The following is a 16,898-nucleotide window of genomic DNA, read 5'->3' as shown; positions in this document are numbered from 1 at the left end:
GAGATATCGACGGAAATTTTATAGTTATTTGAAATACCGCTACCGACTTACCGATAATAAATTTACCGAAATACTGAATATCGACGGAGAAATCCCCAGATATTTTATAAAATATATAATAGAAAAGAACAAGTATGTGTTGCAACTAGCCAATCCTCCACCTCCTTTTAAAGATCTAGCCCTAGTTTCATTTTATTAGGGAAATAGTCCACCACGCCGAAATTAATTAAATTAACTGTCTAATTAATTTAATTAACTTCGGTCTGATGGGCTATTTTTTGAGATATTTTTATCTTTCTGATAAAAAAAAATCGATATAAATGAACATGTTTAGGTTCCAATCTCTTTTTTTTTCTTTAAAAAAAACATTGTTTATTGAGCAATGTTTTTGTGAGTAGAGGAGCCTCTACTTTATATATATAATATAATATATACTAGTGTACAAAACGGTTCATGTTGTAATATCTTGAGGTCTTTGGGCCATTTTTGTTGTGCTTGGATTTTGTTGTTTTGAGCTTCCAAGTTATTAGAACTTGTCTTAAATTAGTCTTCTTTGCATTGGCCCTTGTTTAGATATTCATATCGTGGAACCAATCAAGAAGCACTGCTTTGTTTTCTCCTTAAATTTGTTTAAGATTAAAGTTAATATCTAAATGTTGTTCTCAAGCTCACCATGCCATTTGCCAAAGAGAAAAAAAAAACATGGATAGTGACGATTAGGAAATGCAAGTCATCTGATATTCACTTTCTGTGAGAGAGTTATGAGTTTGGCTATCCTATCCAACAAACTCACACTATTCCTTTAAAAAAAAAGATTGGTTTCAGACCAAATCAGATTTATGTCCGAAACGCCACAAAAATCCAGTACAAGAAACCGCAAGGATTCTTTGAGAAACTGGAGTTAGATTTGGCTCAAACTGACATGCCATGTTTGGTTTGCTCTCTTTATGTACAACTTTCTTATGCAGATCAGTTTGGTGTTTTCTAGTTAGTATCTTTATCATCGCATTTTAACCAACAATTGTTCTTGGACAACGATGAATCATTGTTGGAAAGTTCTCGGCTTTTCAAGTTCCCGAACTTGTCATTCATGTCTAATTTCTAAACAGAATGGAAGAACGCTCCGGCGAAGCCATTTCCTTCAATGCAAGAGCTTTTAGCCGATACCAAGAAGCGATTTTTTTTTTTTGAATCGAGAGTCCTTTCGTACTTGTCACCAAGACAGGAAAGGAAACAAGTTTGCTTCAGCTCCAAGCAAGTTGATAATTTACTTGGTCCTGCACAAAAAGATTAAACCAAGCTCTGTAAAGAATACTCGCAAGTTTTGGAACCCTGAATCCAATTGAAGAATGGAATTCCTTATAACGTTGTCTCATCGTTTATAACGTTAAAACATAAGAGCTATATACTACACCAGGAAAATATTCCAACCACAAAATTCACTATTCCGAAAGAAAAAATATTTCAGAGACTTTTAAGTTTTTCCTGGTACAGTTCCAACAGCTCCGAAGCGTCGTTCTCGTACGGCTCGACGTACTTCTTCAGGAATCTCACTTCGGAGGCTATCAACAATGTATTTAAGTTGACTTTCTTCCCACTCACCAAACCCTTCTCGAGAAGAGCCTTATAAACCATACACCTCGGAATTATCCGCTTCTTTACACGCAGTCCAAAGACCAAAGGGAACTTGATGAAGAGCGAAAAGGCCTCCAACTCATCTCACCCACGAAAAACTCCATGGCAGCCGAGATCTTCCGCTCGGAACACTGCATGGAATAAGGGTTGAGCCGAAAGAGCTTCAAAGCCTCGTCTTCGGAGAAACCACACCTCCGAAGCGTATAGACCTTATTCTCCCACGTCGATTCGCTCAACGACAGAGACACGAGCACCGCAGCTGTGAAGCTTCCTATTGAAGAATCGAACCCCATCTTCGCGACTTTCTCGACGGCCCCGCGAAACCGATCCGGATGCCTAGCCAAGGCTCTCGGGTAGCGTTCGAGGCACGAAGCTATTTTGGAATCGGAGACTCCGGCTAACGACATTGCTGGTTCTCTTATCGCACTCTAAAAAACTCCGTAGGTAGTCATAACACGGTATGATCTTATCACTTAAACTGCTTTTCAAGAAATTTGGGAACACCGGCAACATTTTGGCAATCTCGGGCTCCGAGAGTCCTTTGGATTTCAAAAACTCCAATTTGGGCAGAAGAGTTTTTTCAGTATCTGATAACAGCACTGTTGGGTGTGTTCTAACAAGTTTCGATATTTGGGTTTTACTGAAACCGTAACTCCTGAGAAACTCTCTGGCTTTGTCTGGTTTATCAGGAGTATCAAATTTAACATACTTGGAAGTTGATAAAGCCGTTTCAGAAGAGAACCCAAGTGAGTTTTTGAGGTAAGAGACGACAAAGGAGTTCCTTTTCTCATCCTCTAAACAAACAGAAAACCATCTCGATCTCGGAGAACTAAAGTTAGGGTTTTGATGAGAGACCTGAGAGCCGGCACGGAAGAGAATGGCTTTGCGGAGGAGCTGAGACATAGGTTTCGACATTGGAGACGAAAAGGAACGAGGTTACAGATTATCGCCGTCGAATTCCACTCTGATGACGACGAAATTCAGATACGACACGAAAAGCTTCAAACGTAAATGCCCCAAATACTCGGGTTTTAGACATTACAAACAATGTGTACTATTCTCTTCTTTTTTATTTTTTTCAATTTCCTTAGCGTCATGTAATTTTGAATAAACTACATGTCGTTTAATTGATAGTGCTTTCTATTAGTTAGATAAATCGCGGAAAGGAAAAAAAAAAGGACGGGCTAGCTATCTAGCTATAATTAGACCATTTTTAAAAATTATAGCTCAACAATGAGTTTAATTGGTTAATTGGCTCAATTCACTAACAAACAATTTCATATTTTTATTATACCCTTCCAAACAATTTTTTGTGCCACAGATTTCAATTCCCCATCACTCCTCGTTGACAGATCATCGAAAGTCTTCATCGCCAGAGCGAAGCTGAGTCCCTCTTCGCCGTCGAGAAGCCCAAATTCGTGATCCTCGTCGGGATTGAGTACCGATCATATCAACCCACTCAAAGCTAATCCGATTAGCATTCACAATTAATCGGATTAACTATCACATTTAATACGCATAATTGGACTTGCAACATTCGAACGGTCAAATCGGCGCAACCGCGAGACTCGCCGATGTTCGAGATCGTTTCTGGAAGAGGATTGTCAATAGGATTAACTTTCACAGTTAATTTGATTAACTATCAAAGTTAATACGCAGAACTGGACTTGCGACCTTCGAACGGCCGGATCGGCGCAACCGCGGTACTCGCTGATGTTTGACACACCCATATGCCCCCTCTTCTCCCTTGATCTCCACTAATGTGCACACATCATATCTAGCTCGTCAATGAGGTCTTAAAAGGCTTGTAATGTTCAAGGTAAGGTCAAAGGTATGGAATGGAATTTATAGTAGCTCAAACATCAACCTTAGCGACTCAAATTTCACCAAAAATACAATCCTCACATGAAGTTCACTCACTCACCCATCCCCACGTTCTTGGCATCAAATTTCGCCTAACGAGAACGTTTTACTTAGTCTTTTATTTCCCGTGTTTCCCCCCAAACTTCGACTCAACAACAACAAGCGACAAGTCTCTAAAACAAAAACATAGAACACCACGCCAAAATAAAAATATATGACATAAATAAACACTTTTTTTTTTCTTTTTTATTTTTTTATTTTTTTTTTCTTTTCTTTTCTTCTATTTATTTTTTTCAGATTTTTTTTCGGTACATAACAATAAAATTAAAAATAAATAATCACCGGCGTGGTGTCTAATGGACTATAAAACATGTAGAGACTAGTCGGAGAACATGTCATAAAATAGAGAAGATTTCACTCACCCATGTCACTCAAGAGTCGCTAAAGTCAACGAGGTTCTATGTGGGATTTTCAAATAATCGGCTCGGCTTTTTCTGACTAAGTATCGAGAATGGATAGTGTTTGGCCTTTTGTGAGTGGGTTCTAAAAGATAAACAATTATGGGTTGGCTTTTTGGCTTACGGGCTATTCCTAATGCCTAAATCATCCTTGCTAGATCAATGTGCACTCAATTTCGCTTCGATTATGGATCGGATAGGGTTCTAGTGTGTTCGGTGTTCTCTTTCAAACGATCGGCTAGACTACTCTTCAAGGTTTCTTAAGCTTCGAGACATGCATTATTTGGGTCTAGTATGGCAACAATAGAGCTCAACAATTTCTTTCACACAAGGTAGTTCATAGGTTAGACTCCAAAATCTAAGGCTTAAGATTATCAACATCCATGGCAAACATATATGAATCAATCAAAGCAAGCAAGCACTTAGTTCTACCTAACACACAAAACAAATCTAAAAACAAACAACCAAAAGTTCCCGCAAGTCAAGAAAAAAAAAAATTCCCCCCAAACTTAGGATGCTACATTGTCCTCAATATATATAGACTTGAAAAACGGGGAGAAAAGACTTACCTTGCGGGGGTGGTGACCGCCCCTACTCACGACCTTTTTACTTCACATGGAGGATCTTCTTTTTCCTCATCTTCCAATTTCGCTCGGGAGGCCTCGTCCATTGATTGACCCATGTAGGAATAAGCGAGATAGCATGATGGTTCTCCGAGCATGGATAACTCGGCGGCTGTGGAGGCGTCGGATCGCGCCTTTTCTTTCTCCATGGAGGCGGTGATGGGCTCCTCTTTTTCCTCCACGACGGTGTCTTGCTTCGTCTCCAAGGAGGTGGTGGAGGTGGACGAATGGGGTCGATGGAGATCGCCACGGATTTGTTCATGCTTGGCAGAATGAGGCACATGGGTTAGCCCTCATTTATGGTAGTTTCTCCGTGTTTTCTTGCCACCGAAATTGACAAGCGCCAAGGAATTTGCAGTTTCCAAGGAAGGTCTCCTTGAGGGATCTTGAAGCTTGTGGCATGAAGGACGCAGAGACCATGCTTCTCAAGCGTCGGTGATGGAGTCACAACATCAAGGAGACGTTGTGGGCATGTCTTCTTTGGGAGAGAGAGGATTGGCGGTGGTGAAGTGGGCAGTGGATTTTTCGGTGAAGGATCCGCCTTGTTCTCTTCGTCTTCACCTAGAACGTCCATCTCCTCCTCCTCATCTTCCTCGAAGGATACCATGAGGCATTTCTTCTCCACGAAGCTTGATATAGCTTCCTCTTGTTGAGAAATGAGGGCCTCTTGGCTTGCAATGAAAGCCTCTTGCCTATTTGAGAGCGCGGACATCCTATCAATCCCGGCTTGCAACAAGGATCTGAGTTTGGAGTTTTCGTCTTGAGGAGGAGGGGAGTAGCGAGGGTAGTCATATGAGTAATTGTATTGACAATCCCACTCCTCCATGTAGTGGTACTCCGAGTGTTGGTGTTGAAGCTCATGTTGTTGTGGCGGTGGGGCGTAGTATTGTTGATGATATTGTGACGCTCCCCACGCGTTGCACGATTGCTCATCCCATGCTTCCGTGTAGTGGTTCTCATTCTCCGGCATTTGGTACGTTGGCCAATTGTAATTCATCGTTGGTTTTTGGAATGGCCCATGAAATAAGAAAACGAACACACGTTAGACAAAAATAAAAAAGAAAGTTCAAATAAAAACTTATGAAATGAATCCCAATTTAAAACTAATCCCCGGCAACGGCGCCAAAAACTTGTTGTGAATTTTCTCGCACACGCAAGTGCACGTGGTCGCAATAGTAATAAATCGTAAGAACGAGTCGATCCCTCGAGGATTAGCTAAATATGGAATTCGATACTCACAAGCTAATATAGAACTAAAAATAGTTGATTGGATTGTTATCACAAAATTTCACTAACACGTCACAAAATTAAATAAATAGATTCACAAAAAATTCTAATGGCTAAAGGGAAGGACTATGGTTCACGGGTTCACAAAACAACTTAGATTCGCTGAATTAGGAAAAGAAACAAGCTATTGAGATTCATACTTTTCACTACTCATACTCACTTTAATAGAATTGATAGATCTCTCTCAAGCATTTAACAACCTAAACCGATACCGGAATATCATCTCTCGATCTCAACTCCTAACAAGCACGGCTAGCATAAAAACAAGAGTATTCTCACGAGTCTAGAACAACCTAGCTATATCTAGCCTAGGAATGAATTCTAGTAACCCACACAAAAACACAACAACCTAATCTTTCTCAAGCATTAAAGTTGAATATAAAATAAGCATGAGTTCATGACATTCATACAAGCATTAAGCATAGTTGTGGATTAAGCAAAAAGTGATGAGAAAAACAACAGCCTAACAATTCTAATATCTTGAATCCTACATCGTAATGAACCCGCTACACCATAGCCCTACATGAGATTAGTTCATATTAATCACTATGACAATAAACAAACACAAAGATGAACACAAGAACAATGAAACAAAAGACATCATACTTGAATTGAAAAAGTAAGAGATAGAGATAGAGAATAGAACACTGTTTTAAAGTTGTAGCAATGGTAGAACTCAACAACTCAATCCTTGTCTTCAAATTTGAGCTACAAAGTATGAACAAGTTTGGAAATTTTCTGGAAAATAATGGAAAACTAAGGAAAAGAAAAGATGTTCTTGATAGATTCTAAATTATCTCCTCCATGCATGATTTCTTCTGAAAGCATTGGTCTTTTTAAGGTTGAATGGACTTGTTTTCGGAGCAATCTAGGCCTTCCAATCGCATCCAATGGCCAAAATCCGCTCAGAAACGCAACATTGGAAAAATATGATTTTTGGACCGCGCGGCGCGCCCTTTTGTCTGCGCGGCGCGCACTTTTGATTTTCGGCTTCTCGCGCCGCGCGCTTCCGGTTCGCTGCACACCGTTTTTTAAACGGTCGTAACTCCTAGCTCCGACGTCCGATTTCTGCAAATAATCATGCGTTGGAAAGCTAAGAGGGAGCTCTATCCAATTCTGGAAGTGGATCATCCAAAATCATCGTTTAAAAATCCCAAAATCCTGCTGAAGAGGACGTCGTTCCTTGTTTCGCTCCAAGTTGTCCAAATGTGTATGAATCTCCTTGAAATTGTTCGGAATCATCACGTGATGCGCTAATAACCTCCTCAAGACCCAATTGACCTCTTAAACCTGAAAATCACTCATAAACACACAAAAACTATCAAAAACACTTGAGGACTCGTTAGTTTTTAGTCCGGGAAATAGGAGTTTTACGCGTAATAAACGCACCTATCAGTCCTCTCGCACGTCTATGCACATCACAGTGCATCGGCTGAATGGTAGCAATTACCTTGAGTGGTCTCAGTCAGTAAAACTCGCCATAGATGGAAGATGGAAACTAGGTATCTCACCGGAGAAGTGAAGGCACCAAAGGAGAGCGACGATGGCTACAACCACTAGAGATCGGAGAACTCACTCGTGATGGCGTGGCTCCTCAATTCCATGGATAGTGCAATCGCCAAACCACACTTGTTTATGAAAACTACCAAAGAGGTCTGGGAATCTGTGAAGGAAACCTACTCGGATTTGGAGAATTTCTCTCAGATCTTCGAGCTAAAGACCAAACTTTGGCAGTCAAGGCAGGGAAGCAGGTCCGTGACGGTTTATTACAATGAGATGGTGGCAATTTGGCAGGAACTCGATCAGTGTCACGACGAGGAGTGGGAAAGCCCAACTGACTACTCTCGGTTCAAGACACGTGAAGAGAATGACCGAGTCTTCATGTTCCTCGCTGGGGTCAATCAGGCACTTGACGAGGTAAAAGGGAGGATTCTCGGAAGAAGACCACTGCCATCCATCCGAGAGGTGTTTTCCGAGATCAGGCTGGAGGAGAACCCCCGGAAGATCATGAATACACCTGAGTCGGCCGAGCCTGCGAGTGAGACATCGGCTCTGTTTGTTTGAGGAGGACAGGAGGGAAACAAGAAGAACCATGGTGTGATTTCTGCAAGAAGCCATGGCATACAAGGGAAACGTGCTGGAAGATTCATGGAAAGCCACCCGGAGACAAAGAAAAACCGAAGAAAGCCTACAACGCCGCTGCTGAAGATTCACAAGAGTCACCAGTCGTCTTGGGTCAGCCAACCTTCACGAAGGAACAGATTGAGCAACTCCTGAATCTACTATACATGCCACTCAAAATCTTTCCAAACCAGTCATTCCATCCTGTTCTCTTGCACAAGACGGTAGAAAATTGTTCATTGCTTCTTACCTTTGTTCTAAATTCAATAATATATGGATCATCGATTCAGGTGCTACTGATCATATGACAGGAAATTCTAGCTCCTTTCTAACCTATAAACCGAGTGCAGGAAACAGAAAGGTCCGAATTGCAAATGGATCCTTCACTGCTATTGCTGGACTCGGTGATATAAGTGTTTCACCAACCCTTACCCTATCTAAAGTCTTTCATGTTCCTAATTTAGCTTGCAACCTCATTTCTATCAGCAAGTTAACCCGTGACCTAAATTGCCAAATAATCTTCTATCCTTCACATTGTCATTTTCAGGAACTGGACTCGGGGAGGATGATTGGTAGTGCTAGGGAATGTGAAGGGCTCTACATCTTGGAAGAGGGGATACACTTGAATAAAGAAGGTCAAGAGAGTTTTTGTCTACAAATTTTTAACAATTATAGTAATAAGGAGATTTATCTTTTGCATTTTCGTCTGGGTCATCCGAGTTTTCATTATATGAACAAGTTATTTCCTGATTTGTTTTCGAATAAAAATCCCTCTTCTTTTCAATGTGAAATATGTGCTTTAGCAAAACATCATAAAAATTCTTATCCGTCACGACCCTACAAGGCAACAAAACCCTTTGCGCTCATTCATAGCGACATTTGGGGTTCGTCTAGGGTAACAACAAATTCTGGAAAAAGGTGGTTCGTCACTTTAATTGATGATCATTCACGAGTAAGTTGGGTTTTCTTGCTAAAAGACAAATCTGAAGTTGAGAACGTTTTTAAAATTTTTTACAATATGGTTAGAACTCAGTTTGATTCTCAAATTCAAATGATAAGAAGTGACAACGGAAGAGAATATTTTACTCGGTCTCTAAATGAGTTTTTCGAAAAAAAAAAAATGGGATAATTCATCAAAGTTCACGCATTGATACACCTCCTCAAAATGGCAAAGCTGAAAGAAAAAATAGGCATATTCTTGAAGTCACCCGAGCAATAATGTTTTCAACAAAAATACCAAATTATCTTTGGGGTGATAGTGTTCTTCATGCTACTTATTTAATAAATAGAATGCCTTCAAAAGTTTTGAAATTTCAAACACCTATTGATATTCTTCAAAATGAATTTCCAAAATCTCGTGTGTTTAACTCTATGCCATTAAAAATCTTCGGGTGTACTGTTTTCATAAGAAATCCGGATAGAACTGCTAGTAAGTTAGATCCGAAAGGAAAAAAATGCATTTTTGTAGGAATTGCACCTACTCAACGAGGCTATAAATGTTTTGATCCAATTTCTCGAAAAATGTTTGTCACGATGGATACTGAATTTTTTGAGTCAAAACCATGTTTTGCGTCTCATCTTCAGGGGGAGAATAACTTAGAAGATGAATCATGCTTTAAAGATGAATCATGCTTTGATAAGAATTTTTCGGAAAATAGACAGAATGAAATTTTTTCAGAAACCAAACAAAGCGAAAATCTGGAAAATATTCTTGAGTCTAATGAACCGAATGAAATTCAGGAAATAAATGAGCAAATCAATGAAAATCTCGAAAATATTGAGCTATGTGATGAAACATCCGAAAATCAGCCTATTGTAAATGATGAATCTCAAATAGAAATGTATAATAATCGGGCAAGTTCTCTATTTGACAAGACCTATAAGAGGAAGTTTCCAAACCAAGATGTAGAGCTGATCACAATACCTACCTGTCAAGATTCAGAACCGGCGTCAGATCCTGAAAATGGTAAGGAAACTCCTGACTCTGATCTTCCTATCGCACTCAGAAAAGAAAAAAGAACTTGTGCAAAATACCCGACCTCTGCCTACATTTCATATTCTAACCTATCCACTTCATACACTGCCTTTATCACAAATATGTCATCTGTGGTTGTTCCAAGTAGTATTCAGGAAGCTCTGTCTAAACCTGAGTGGAAGAAGGCTGTGCACGAGGAGATGGAAGCTCTTGAGAAGAATCAGACGTGGTCAATTCAAGAATTGCCTAAAGGAAAATCTATTGTCGGTTGCAAATGGGTTTTCACTCCGAAGTTCAAATCTGACGGCACTCTTGAACGATACAAAGCAAGGCTCGTATCAAAGGGATTCACACAGACTTTCGGGATTGATTACACCGAAACATTTGCCCCAGTGGCTAAACTCAATACTGTGAGAATCTTGATTTCTATTGCTGTTAACCTTGATTGGACTCTCAGGCAATTCGATGTGAAGAATGCTTTCCTTAACGGGAAACTAGAAGAAGAGGTGTATATGAAGCCTCCTCCCGAGTTTGAGGACAGATTCGAGTCAAGAATATGCAAGCTAGAGAAGGCACTATACGGACTCAAGCAATCACCTCGAGCATGGTTTGAGCGGTTCACTCAGTTCGTCAAGGGACAAGACTACTGCCAAGCTCAGTCCGATCACACTCTCTTCACCAAATTCTCGAAGGAAGGAAAGATTGCCATTCTCATCGTCTACGTAGACGATATCATACTCACCGAAGATCATCATGAGGAGTTGGAAGACTTGAAGGAGAAGATGGTGATGGAGTTTGAAGTTAAGGATCTAGGAGAATTGCGCTATTTCCTCGGCATGGAAATTGCAAGATCCAAGCAAGGTATCGTAGTTTCACAACGAAAATATGTCTTGGATTTGCTTACAGATACCGGGATGAGTGCTTGCAAACCGGCCGATACTCCTATTGATCCGAATAAAAAGCTTGGGATGATCGTAGAAGGAACTCCAGTCAATGTGGAGCAATACCAGCGATTGGTTGGTAGGCTGATTTACTTGGCACACACTAGGCCCGATATTGCCTTTGCCGTGAGTCTTGTGGGTCAGTTTATGCACCATCCATATGAAGAACATCTCGAGGCTGCATACCGAATCCTTAGATACTTGAAGAGCTGCCCTGGCAAGGATTGTTCTTCAAGAAATCAGACATCAGGACAGTTGAGGCTTTCACAGATGCTAATTGGGCCGGTCCAGGTGACAGAAAGTCTACTTCAGGTTACTGTACCTATGTGTGGGGGAATCTAGTGATATGGAGGAGCAAGAAGCAGAGCGTCGTGTCAAGGAGTAGTGCGGAAGCAGAGTTCAGATCGATGGCGAATGGAATATGTGAGTTGTTATGGATTAAGAGAGTTCTAGAAGACCTAAAGAAGGAGGCAAATCTGCCTCTAAAGCTGTTTTGCGACAACAAGGCAGCTATTAGCATTTCTCAGAATCCGGTACAACACGAACGAACAAAGCACGTCGAGATTGACAGACATTTCATCAAAGAGAAGCTTGACAATGGAATAATTTGCACTCCGTTTGTTACTACTAAGGAGAAAACTACGGATATCTTGACTAAAGGGTTGTTTAGACCTGTTTCTGAATTTCTTGTAAGCAAGTTGGGCATGTTTGATATTTATGCGCCAACTTGAGGGGGAATGTAGAAAATAGGAAATTAGTTATGTAATATTCTGTAATTAATGCTGTAAATACTCGGAGATTAGAATTAGTCTAGGGTTAGTTAGTTTCCTATTTTGTATCTATATAATTCGGCCTTCAAGGCTATGATCAATGAGATTTTTTCATTCTCTGAAACTCACATTCTTATATAAGGAGTATCGGTGAAAGGGAGATTTGTGACACTGTTATCCATTTCAGGGTATAATTTCGTCATTTTAGTTAAACAGATGGTATGAACTCGACATTTTTCAAACCAAAGGTTAAACTCGACATTTAACTAAAACACATGATATATATATGTTATTTTCTCATTACAAATCTAACTCTCGACTCTTATTTATGTGCGTGTTGAATTGTATTATATGCTAATCAGTTGAGGTAATGATTTGGTGCAAACAGAGAGATGGCAGATCATATGTTTTCTCATCGTGATACATGTTTTTTTGGTTGTAATTATTAATTTGTTGCAAGTCTTTTTTTTTTTTAACGGCAGATGGCAGATCAAATGTGTTGTTATGTTTGTGTTGACATTATTTTTTTGCAAGTTGTTTCGGAAAGATGTCGGTCAACATGCTCCAGGATATGTTGAGACATTTTGTGCACTGAGCGCAGTTTTTATTTCTGGAAAGTTTCTTGATTTACCACAATATTTTGCGGGAGTCTTTACTCGATGAATCTTCACGTGCGTATGGGTAAAGAAATCCTAGATCGTTCTCTTACCTTGTTTGAGTACTATAAAAGTCATGCGCTTCTCCCATAGGAGCTCTTGACGCACACATCAAACTTTTAGGGTTCTTAGACGTGCAAGATTGGTGGACTGAGAAGCTAATTGTTTGATTCGTGTGGTGTAAATCTATAAACATTCTTTCAGAGATCTGAGTGTTTGAGAGAGTTTGGGTATGTGATTGCGTGATTGAAGTCCTCACGAGCGTTGACATTGAATGCGACCAAACATTGTGAGTGTGTTTGAAGAGTGAAATTGAGATGGGTCTCATATTCAGGGGAGCCTTGTTTAGGTATTCACAGGTAGTAATAGTAAATTGGCTTTGAGTCTGGTGTTGTTCATGTAAGTCCTTGATTGTACTATTTACCACTTATTGTTTTAGTGAATTCCTTTCAACTGGGATGAGAGTCCCCATAATAAGTGACGTTGCACTAAATTGGGTTATCATTTGCTTGTGTCATTTCTTTATTGCACTATTATTTATTATCTATTGTCTATGTCAGATCAAGATGTTGAACACATTTGTTTTATATTGTGTGCGACATCTTTCCCCTAAACAGAATTTCAAAATGTTTGATGTTTTTCATGTTTATGCCGAACGGAATTCTCTCTAGATGATTATACAATCATGGTCGGAGGCAATACACGTGAGGTACGTGGCTTGATTAATATACACAATAATACCACAATGTAATTGCAAAACTAAATTCTGAAACTTAGGCTTACTTCTTTTCCCATAGGTGGTTGAAGAAACAAAAAAAGCCCAAAGATAATCCATCCATATTTAAGCTTTTTCTTTTTCCTTTTTTGGGAGACTTTTATTTTATTTGTTACACCCCGAGTATTTGGCGCAAATACTGTTATCATTAATATTTAGAATTAATTCCTTTTTTACCCCATGGACTCGTACCTCGATTTCATTTCACCCCCTGGACTCGGGATTGTTGCAGAACTAATCTCAGAACTTAGACATGTGTTACAACTTGCCACTTCCGTCAGTATTTGGACGTTAAATTAAAACGGTTTGATGATGTGGCATGATTTTAAAGGCTTTATTGGTGGAATTATGATTTTACCCCTGACTTAGTTTATTTGAAGTGAAAAAGAAATTGAAAACTAAAATCTAAATTAAATAAGTTTGAATAATAAATAGAAGAAAGAACTTAAATCGAAAATCCCAAATCAAAACTCAATCACGATTTGGGCTGAACCCTAGATCGCGAAAAAAAACCTTATTCCCGAAACAAAACCCTAATCCAAGCTTATTTCTCTGATGTTCGTCAATGGCGTCGTCTTCCACGAGTAATTTCTCTGACGTAGTCGACGATGGTCATTCCGATGACAACTAGAGGCCGCGGTGTCGATGCAAGATGGCGTGTGTTCTGCGGACGGCGTGGAAAGGTGATCATCCTGGTCGGCGTTTTTATGGGTGTTCAAGATACCTATTCTCGTCTTCGTTGTTGTTTTGGGTTACTGATTTCGTGTCCTTATTTTGTTAGCAGAGTCCCGACGATAGAGGTTGTGGTATATTGATTTGGGTTGATCCTGAGATGTGTAAAAGGTCAGTTCAAATAATTCCAAGTTTACTTAAAAGGATTAACAATTTTGAAGCTGCTTTGAACAAGTTGAAGTGTCAAAGAATGACGTTTATGGCGGAGACGAAGACGAGCTGAATAGACTGAGGGAGAAGATAACTACAGAAGCGCAAAAGATCAAGTTTTATATGGTTCTCGTCATGCTTGCTCTTGTTTATGTCATCTGTTTCAAATAAGTATATGTTATGAATTAATTGTGGTTGTTTATTAAGTCTGTGAATATTCTAAGTCTGTTAAGTGAGACTGATGTAATTGTCAAATTATGATAATGTATTGGGGATTATGATAATTGAAGTTTGGTCTAAACTTTGTAATTGGTATTTTGTAATGGAATGTGGTATTTTCCAGCTCGGTCTAATACATTGCCAATAAAAAGACATAAATTTGATACATTGTCAATACAAAAAGAACTAGGTTTGATACACATAATTCATACACATAATTCATGCACGTAATTCATTGTTTTTTCATTGAGTTTTGTGAACCCGTCACCCAAAAAAAGTACTGAGTTTTGTGAACTTGTCACCCCAAAAAAGTGCTTCAGTTTTTTCACCCAAGCCAGTACATCATCCAAAAAAAAAAGGATTTAATTGTCTTTACATCCCGTCTCCAAATAAAGTTCTTGGTAGAAGGCCGAAACGCCTGGCTGGGGCCCGGTTCATTCGAGGACTCCGCTGCAATACGAAAGGTTATGAGTAATGACCACATACAAAGCACATAATTGGGTTAAAGAGTTGTTGAGTTTACCCTTAACAGTGCTTGTTGTGCCGGTTGTTGAGTTGATTGGCTCGTACTAGCTGCTTGTTGTGTGGGTTGTTGAGTTGATTGGCTTGATCCACCACCACGTCCACGTCCCCTTCCACGGCCACGTCCAATTCCACGTCCTTCATCTTGAGCTTTTCTAGCCTGTAGGTGTGCTTCCCTAGCTTGACGTTGTTCTTGTCTCTGCAATATCAAGAAATGTAACCACATTTATAGACATTTATAATCTGCCAATAGAGTTACCAACATGTGTACAATCTTACCAAAATTTCTTGTTGTCTTCTAAAACATGTAGTGAGGTTGTGGCCATACTTTCCACAACCAGAACATTTGACTGTGACATGTTTCCTGGTCATTCTAGTCCCACGTGGTGGCACAACCTCATCGTGCTCGAGTCGTCTTAGTTTTTTTGGCCTTCCTGGTCCTACTCTGTTGGGAGGCATTCGCATAGGTGTCTTTCCTGTCTCGGGCCAATTCTCCACGAGATTAATTGCACAGATTTTGTGCTTGTAGATATTCATGTATGTTGACTTCTTGTAGCATTCACTAATGTAGTTCTCTAGTTGCTCGTCCCTTTGCCAAATGCACTGAATTGCATGAGCACAAGGAATACCTGACAAATTTAAGGATTAATAACATGAATAATAGCAGTGCAATGAATAGTTCAAGGTCGTGACAATTACCTGACAACTGAAAGCGACCACAAGAGCATGTCTTCAATGGCAAGTCAATTCTATACATGCGACCATGCAGATTTGTAACTTGATACATTGAATCCCCACACCATTCTGCAATGTTTTCAGCACTCAAGGTCTTGTTCTTCTCTATGATTTTGAAGATTCTAGGTCCTATGTCCCCATGCCACTTCTCCACAGCGAGGCGTTGTTTGGTCATCCTCTTCATTAAGTACATCATAATCCTCTCTAGCATAGACAATATGGGTCTCTGTCGAGCTAGTAAAATAGCCTTGTTACCATTGAAACACTCACAGAGGTTGTTAAGGAGTATATCACATCTTGGGGTAGTTCTGAAGTTGGCTCTTGCCCAATGCACTGGATTCTTCTGACACAACCAGTTGTAGGCTTCCTCATCCTCATCCTTGATTAAGTTCATCTCTTTGTGAAACTTCTCCACAGAATACTGCTTGGCTGCGGCCATGACCTTGTTCGAGCACATGTATGCTCTGGTACATAGGTCCTAATTTGGAATGATGTGGTATCTTTCATTTCAGACGCATAGCACACCCACTTGCATGACTCGTCCTTGCAAACTGCTCGAACTCGGTTTCGATCATTCACTTTGAACTTCAGCTCTTTGTCTACCTTGATAGAATACTCCCTTATGGCATTTTTGAAGATTGCCCCACTTGAAAATACCATGCCCAACTTAAACTTGGGGTCTGCCATGTCAGTGTCTTCACGGAATTCTTGAAACTTTGGTAGAATTTTCCTGGACAATTTAGTAGGCTTAGGCTCAGGCTCATCTTCAGTAGACGACTCCTCTTCCAGCACAATGTTCTCCTCCTCGTTATAGTCACTGTCTTCGTCAGAACCGGCTTCATCATCAGTAAGAGCTACCTTTCATTTGCCCTTTAATCCTAGACCACGGTCCACGGCAACGCCATTGACTTCAACTTCGTCTTCACTGTTCTCAAACCCATTGTCTTGCTCAATGTCATCAAGATGGTCTTGACACTCCTCAAACTCTTGATTACGGCCCAAGTCATGTGCTTGACTCTGGCCCAACTCCTCTGCTTCACTCTGGCCCAAGTCATCTACTTGACTCTGGCCCAAGTCATCAACTTGACTCTGGCCCAACTCATGTTGTTCACTACTTGCTTGACTCTGGCCCAAATCCACTTCAGTCCGGCCCAAGTCATCAGCTTGACTCTGGCCCAACTCATGTTGTTCACTGCCTGCTTGACTCTGGCCCAAATCCACTTCAGTCTGGCCCAAGTCATCAGCTTGACTCTGGCCCAACTCATGTTGTTCACTCCATGCTTCAGGCTGGCCCAAATCCACTTCAGTCAATTCTGGTTCAGGGTAAGTCAGGTCTTCAATAAGAACTTCAACGTCTCCATCATGCTCAGGGTCTTCAACTTGACTCGGTGCCTCATCCACGACTTGACTCTGTCCAGGCTCTCCCTCTTCAACTT

At 40.3% G+C, this 16,898-nt stretch overlaps 3 protein-coding genes across 3 annotated transcripts in view; 2 read left to right on the top strand and 1 right to left on the bottom strand.

The window, feature by feature from the left end:
- LOC149392833 (uncharacterized) overlaps nucleotides 1–16,898 on the top strand; it is a 97,641-nt gene that overhangs the window by 13,845 nt on the left and 66,898 nt on the right. The window lies entirely within an intron of this gene.
- LOC149392843 (uncharacterized) lies at nucleotides 1,432–2,630 on the bottom strand. The gene is made up of 2 exons (XM_089617068.1): nucleotides 2,028–2,630; nucleotides 1,432–1,718 (listed from the first exon to the last, which is right to left on the bottom strand). Exons 1-2 carry the CDS (start codon nucleotides 2,548–2,550, stop codon nucleotides 1,465–1,467), a joined length of 777 nt encoding a protein of 258 aa, XP_089473194.1. The 5' UTR covers nucleotides 2,551–2,630; the 3' UTR covers nucleotides 1,432–1,464.
- On the top strand, nucleotides 7,448–7,930 carry LOC149392842 (uncharacterized). The gene has a single exon (XM_089617067.1). It carries the CDS (start codon nucleotides 7,448–7,450, stop codon nucleotides 7,928–7,930), a length of 483 nt encoding a protein of 160 aa, XP_089473193.1.

Source organism: Urtica dioica, chromosome 6, assembly GCF_054948205.1.
Source record: "Urtica dioica subsp. dioica isolate 48M chromosome 6, U.dioica_male_clone48M_v1_H2, whole genome shotgun sequence".
Taxonomy (NCBI): domain Eukaryota; kingdom Viridiplantae; phylum Streptophyta; class Magnoliopsida; order Rosales; family Urticaceae; genus Urtica; species Urtica dioica.
The sequence above is the reverse complement of the archived record's forward strand: the minus strand, read 5'-3'. Positions and strand labels throughout refer to the sequence as shown.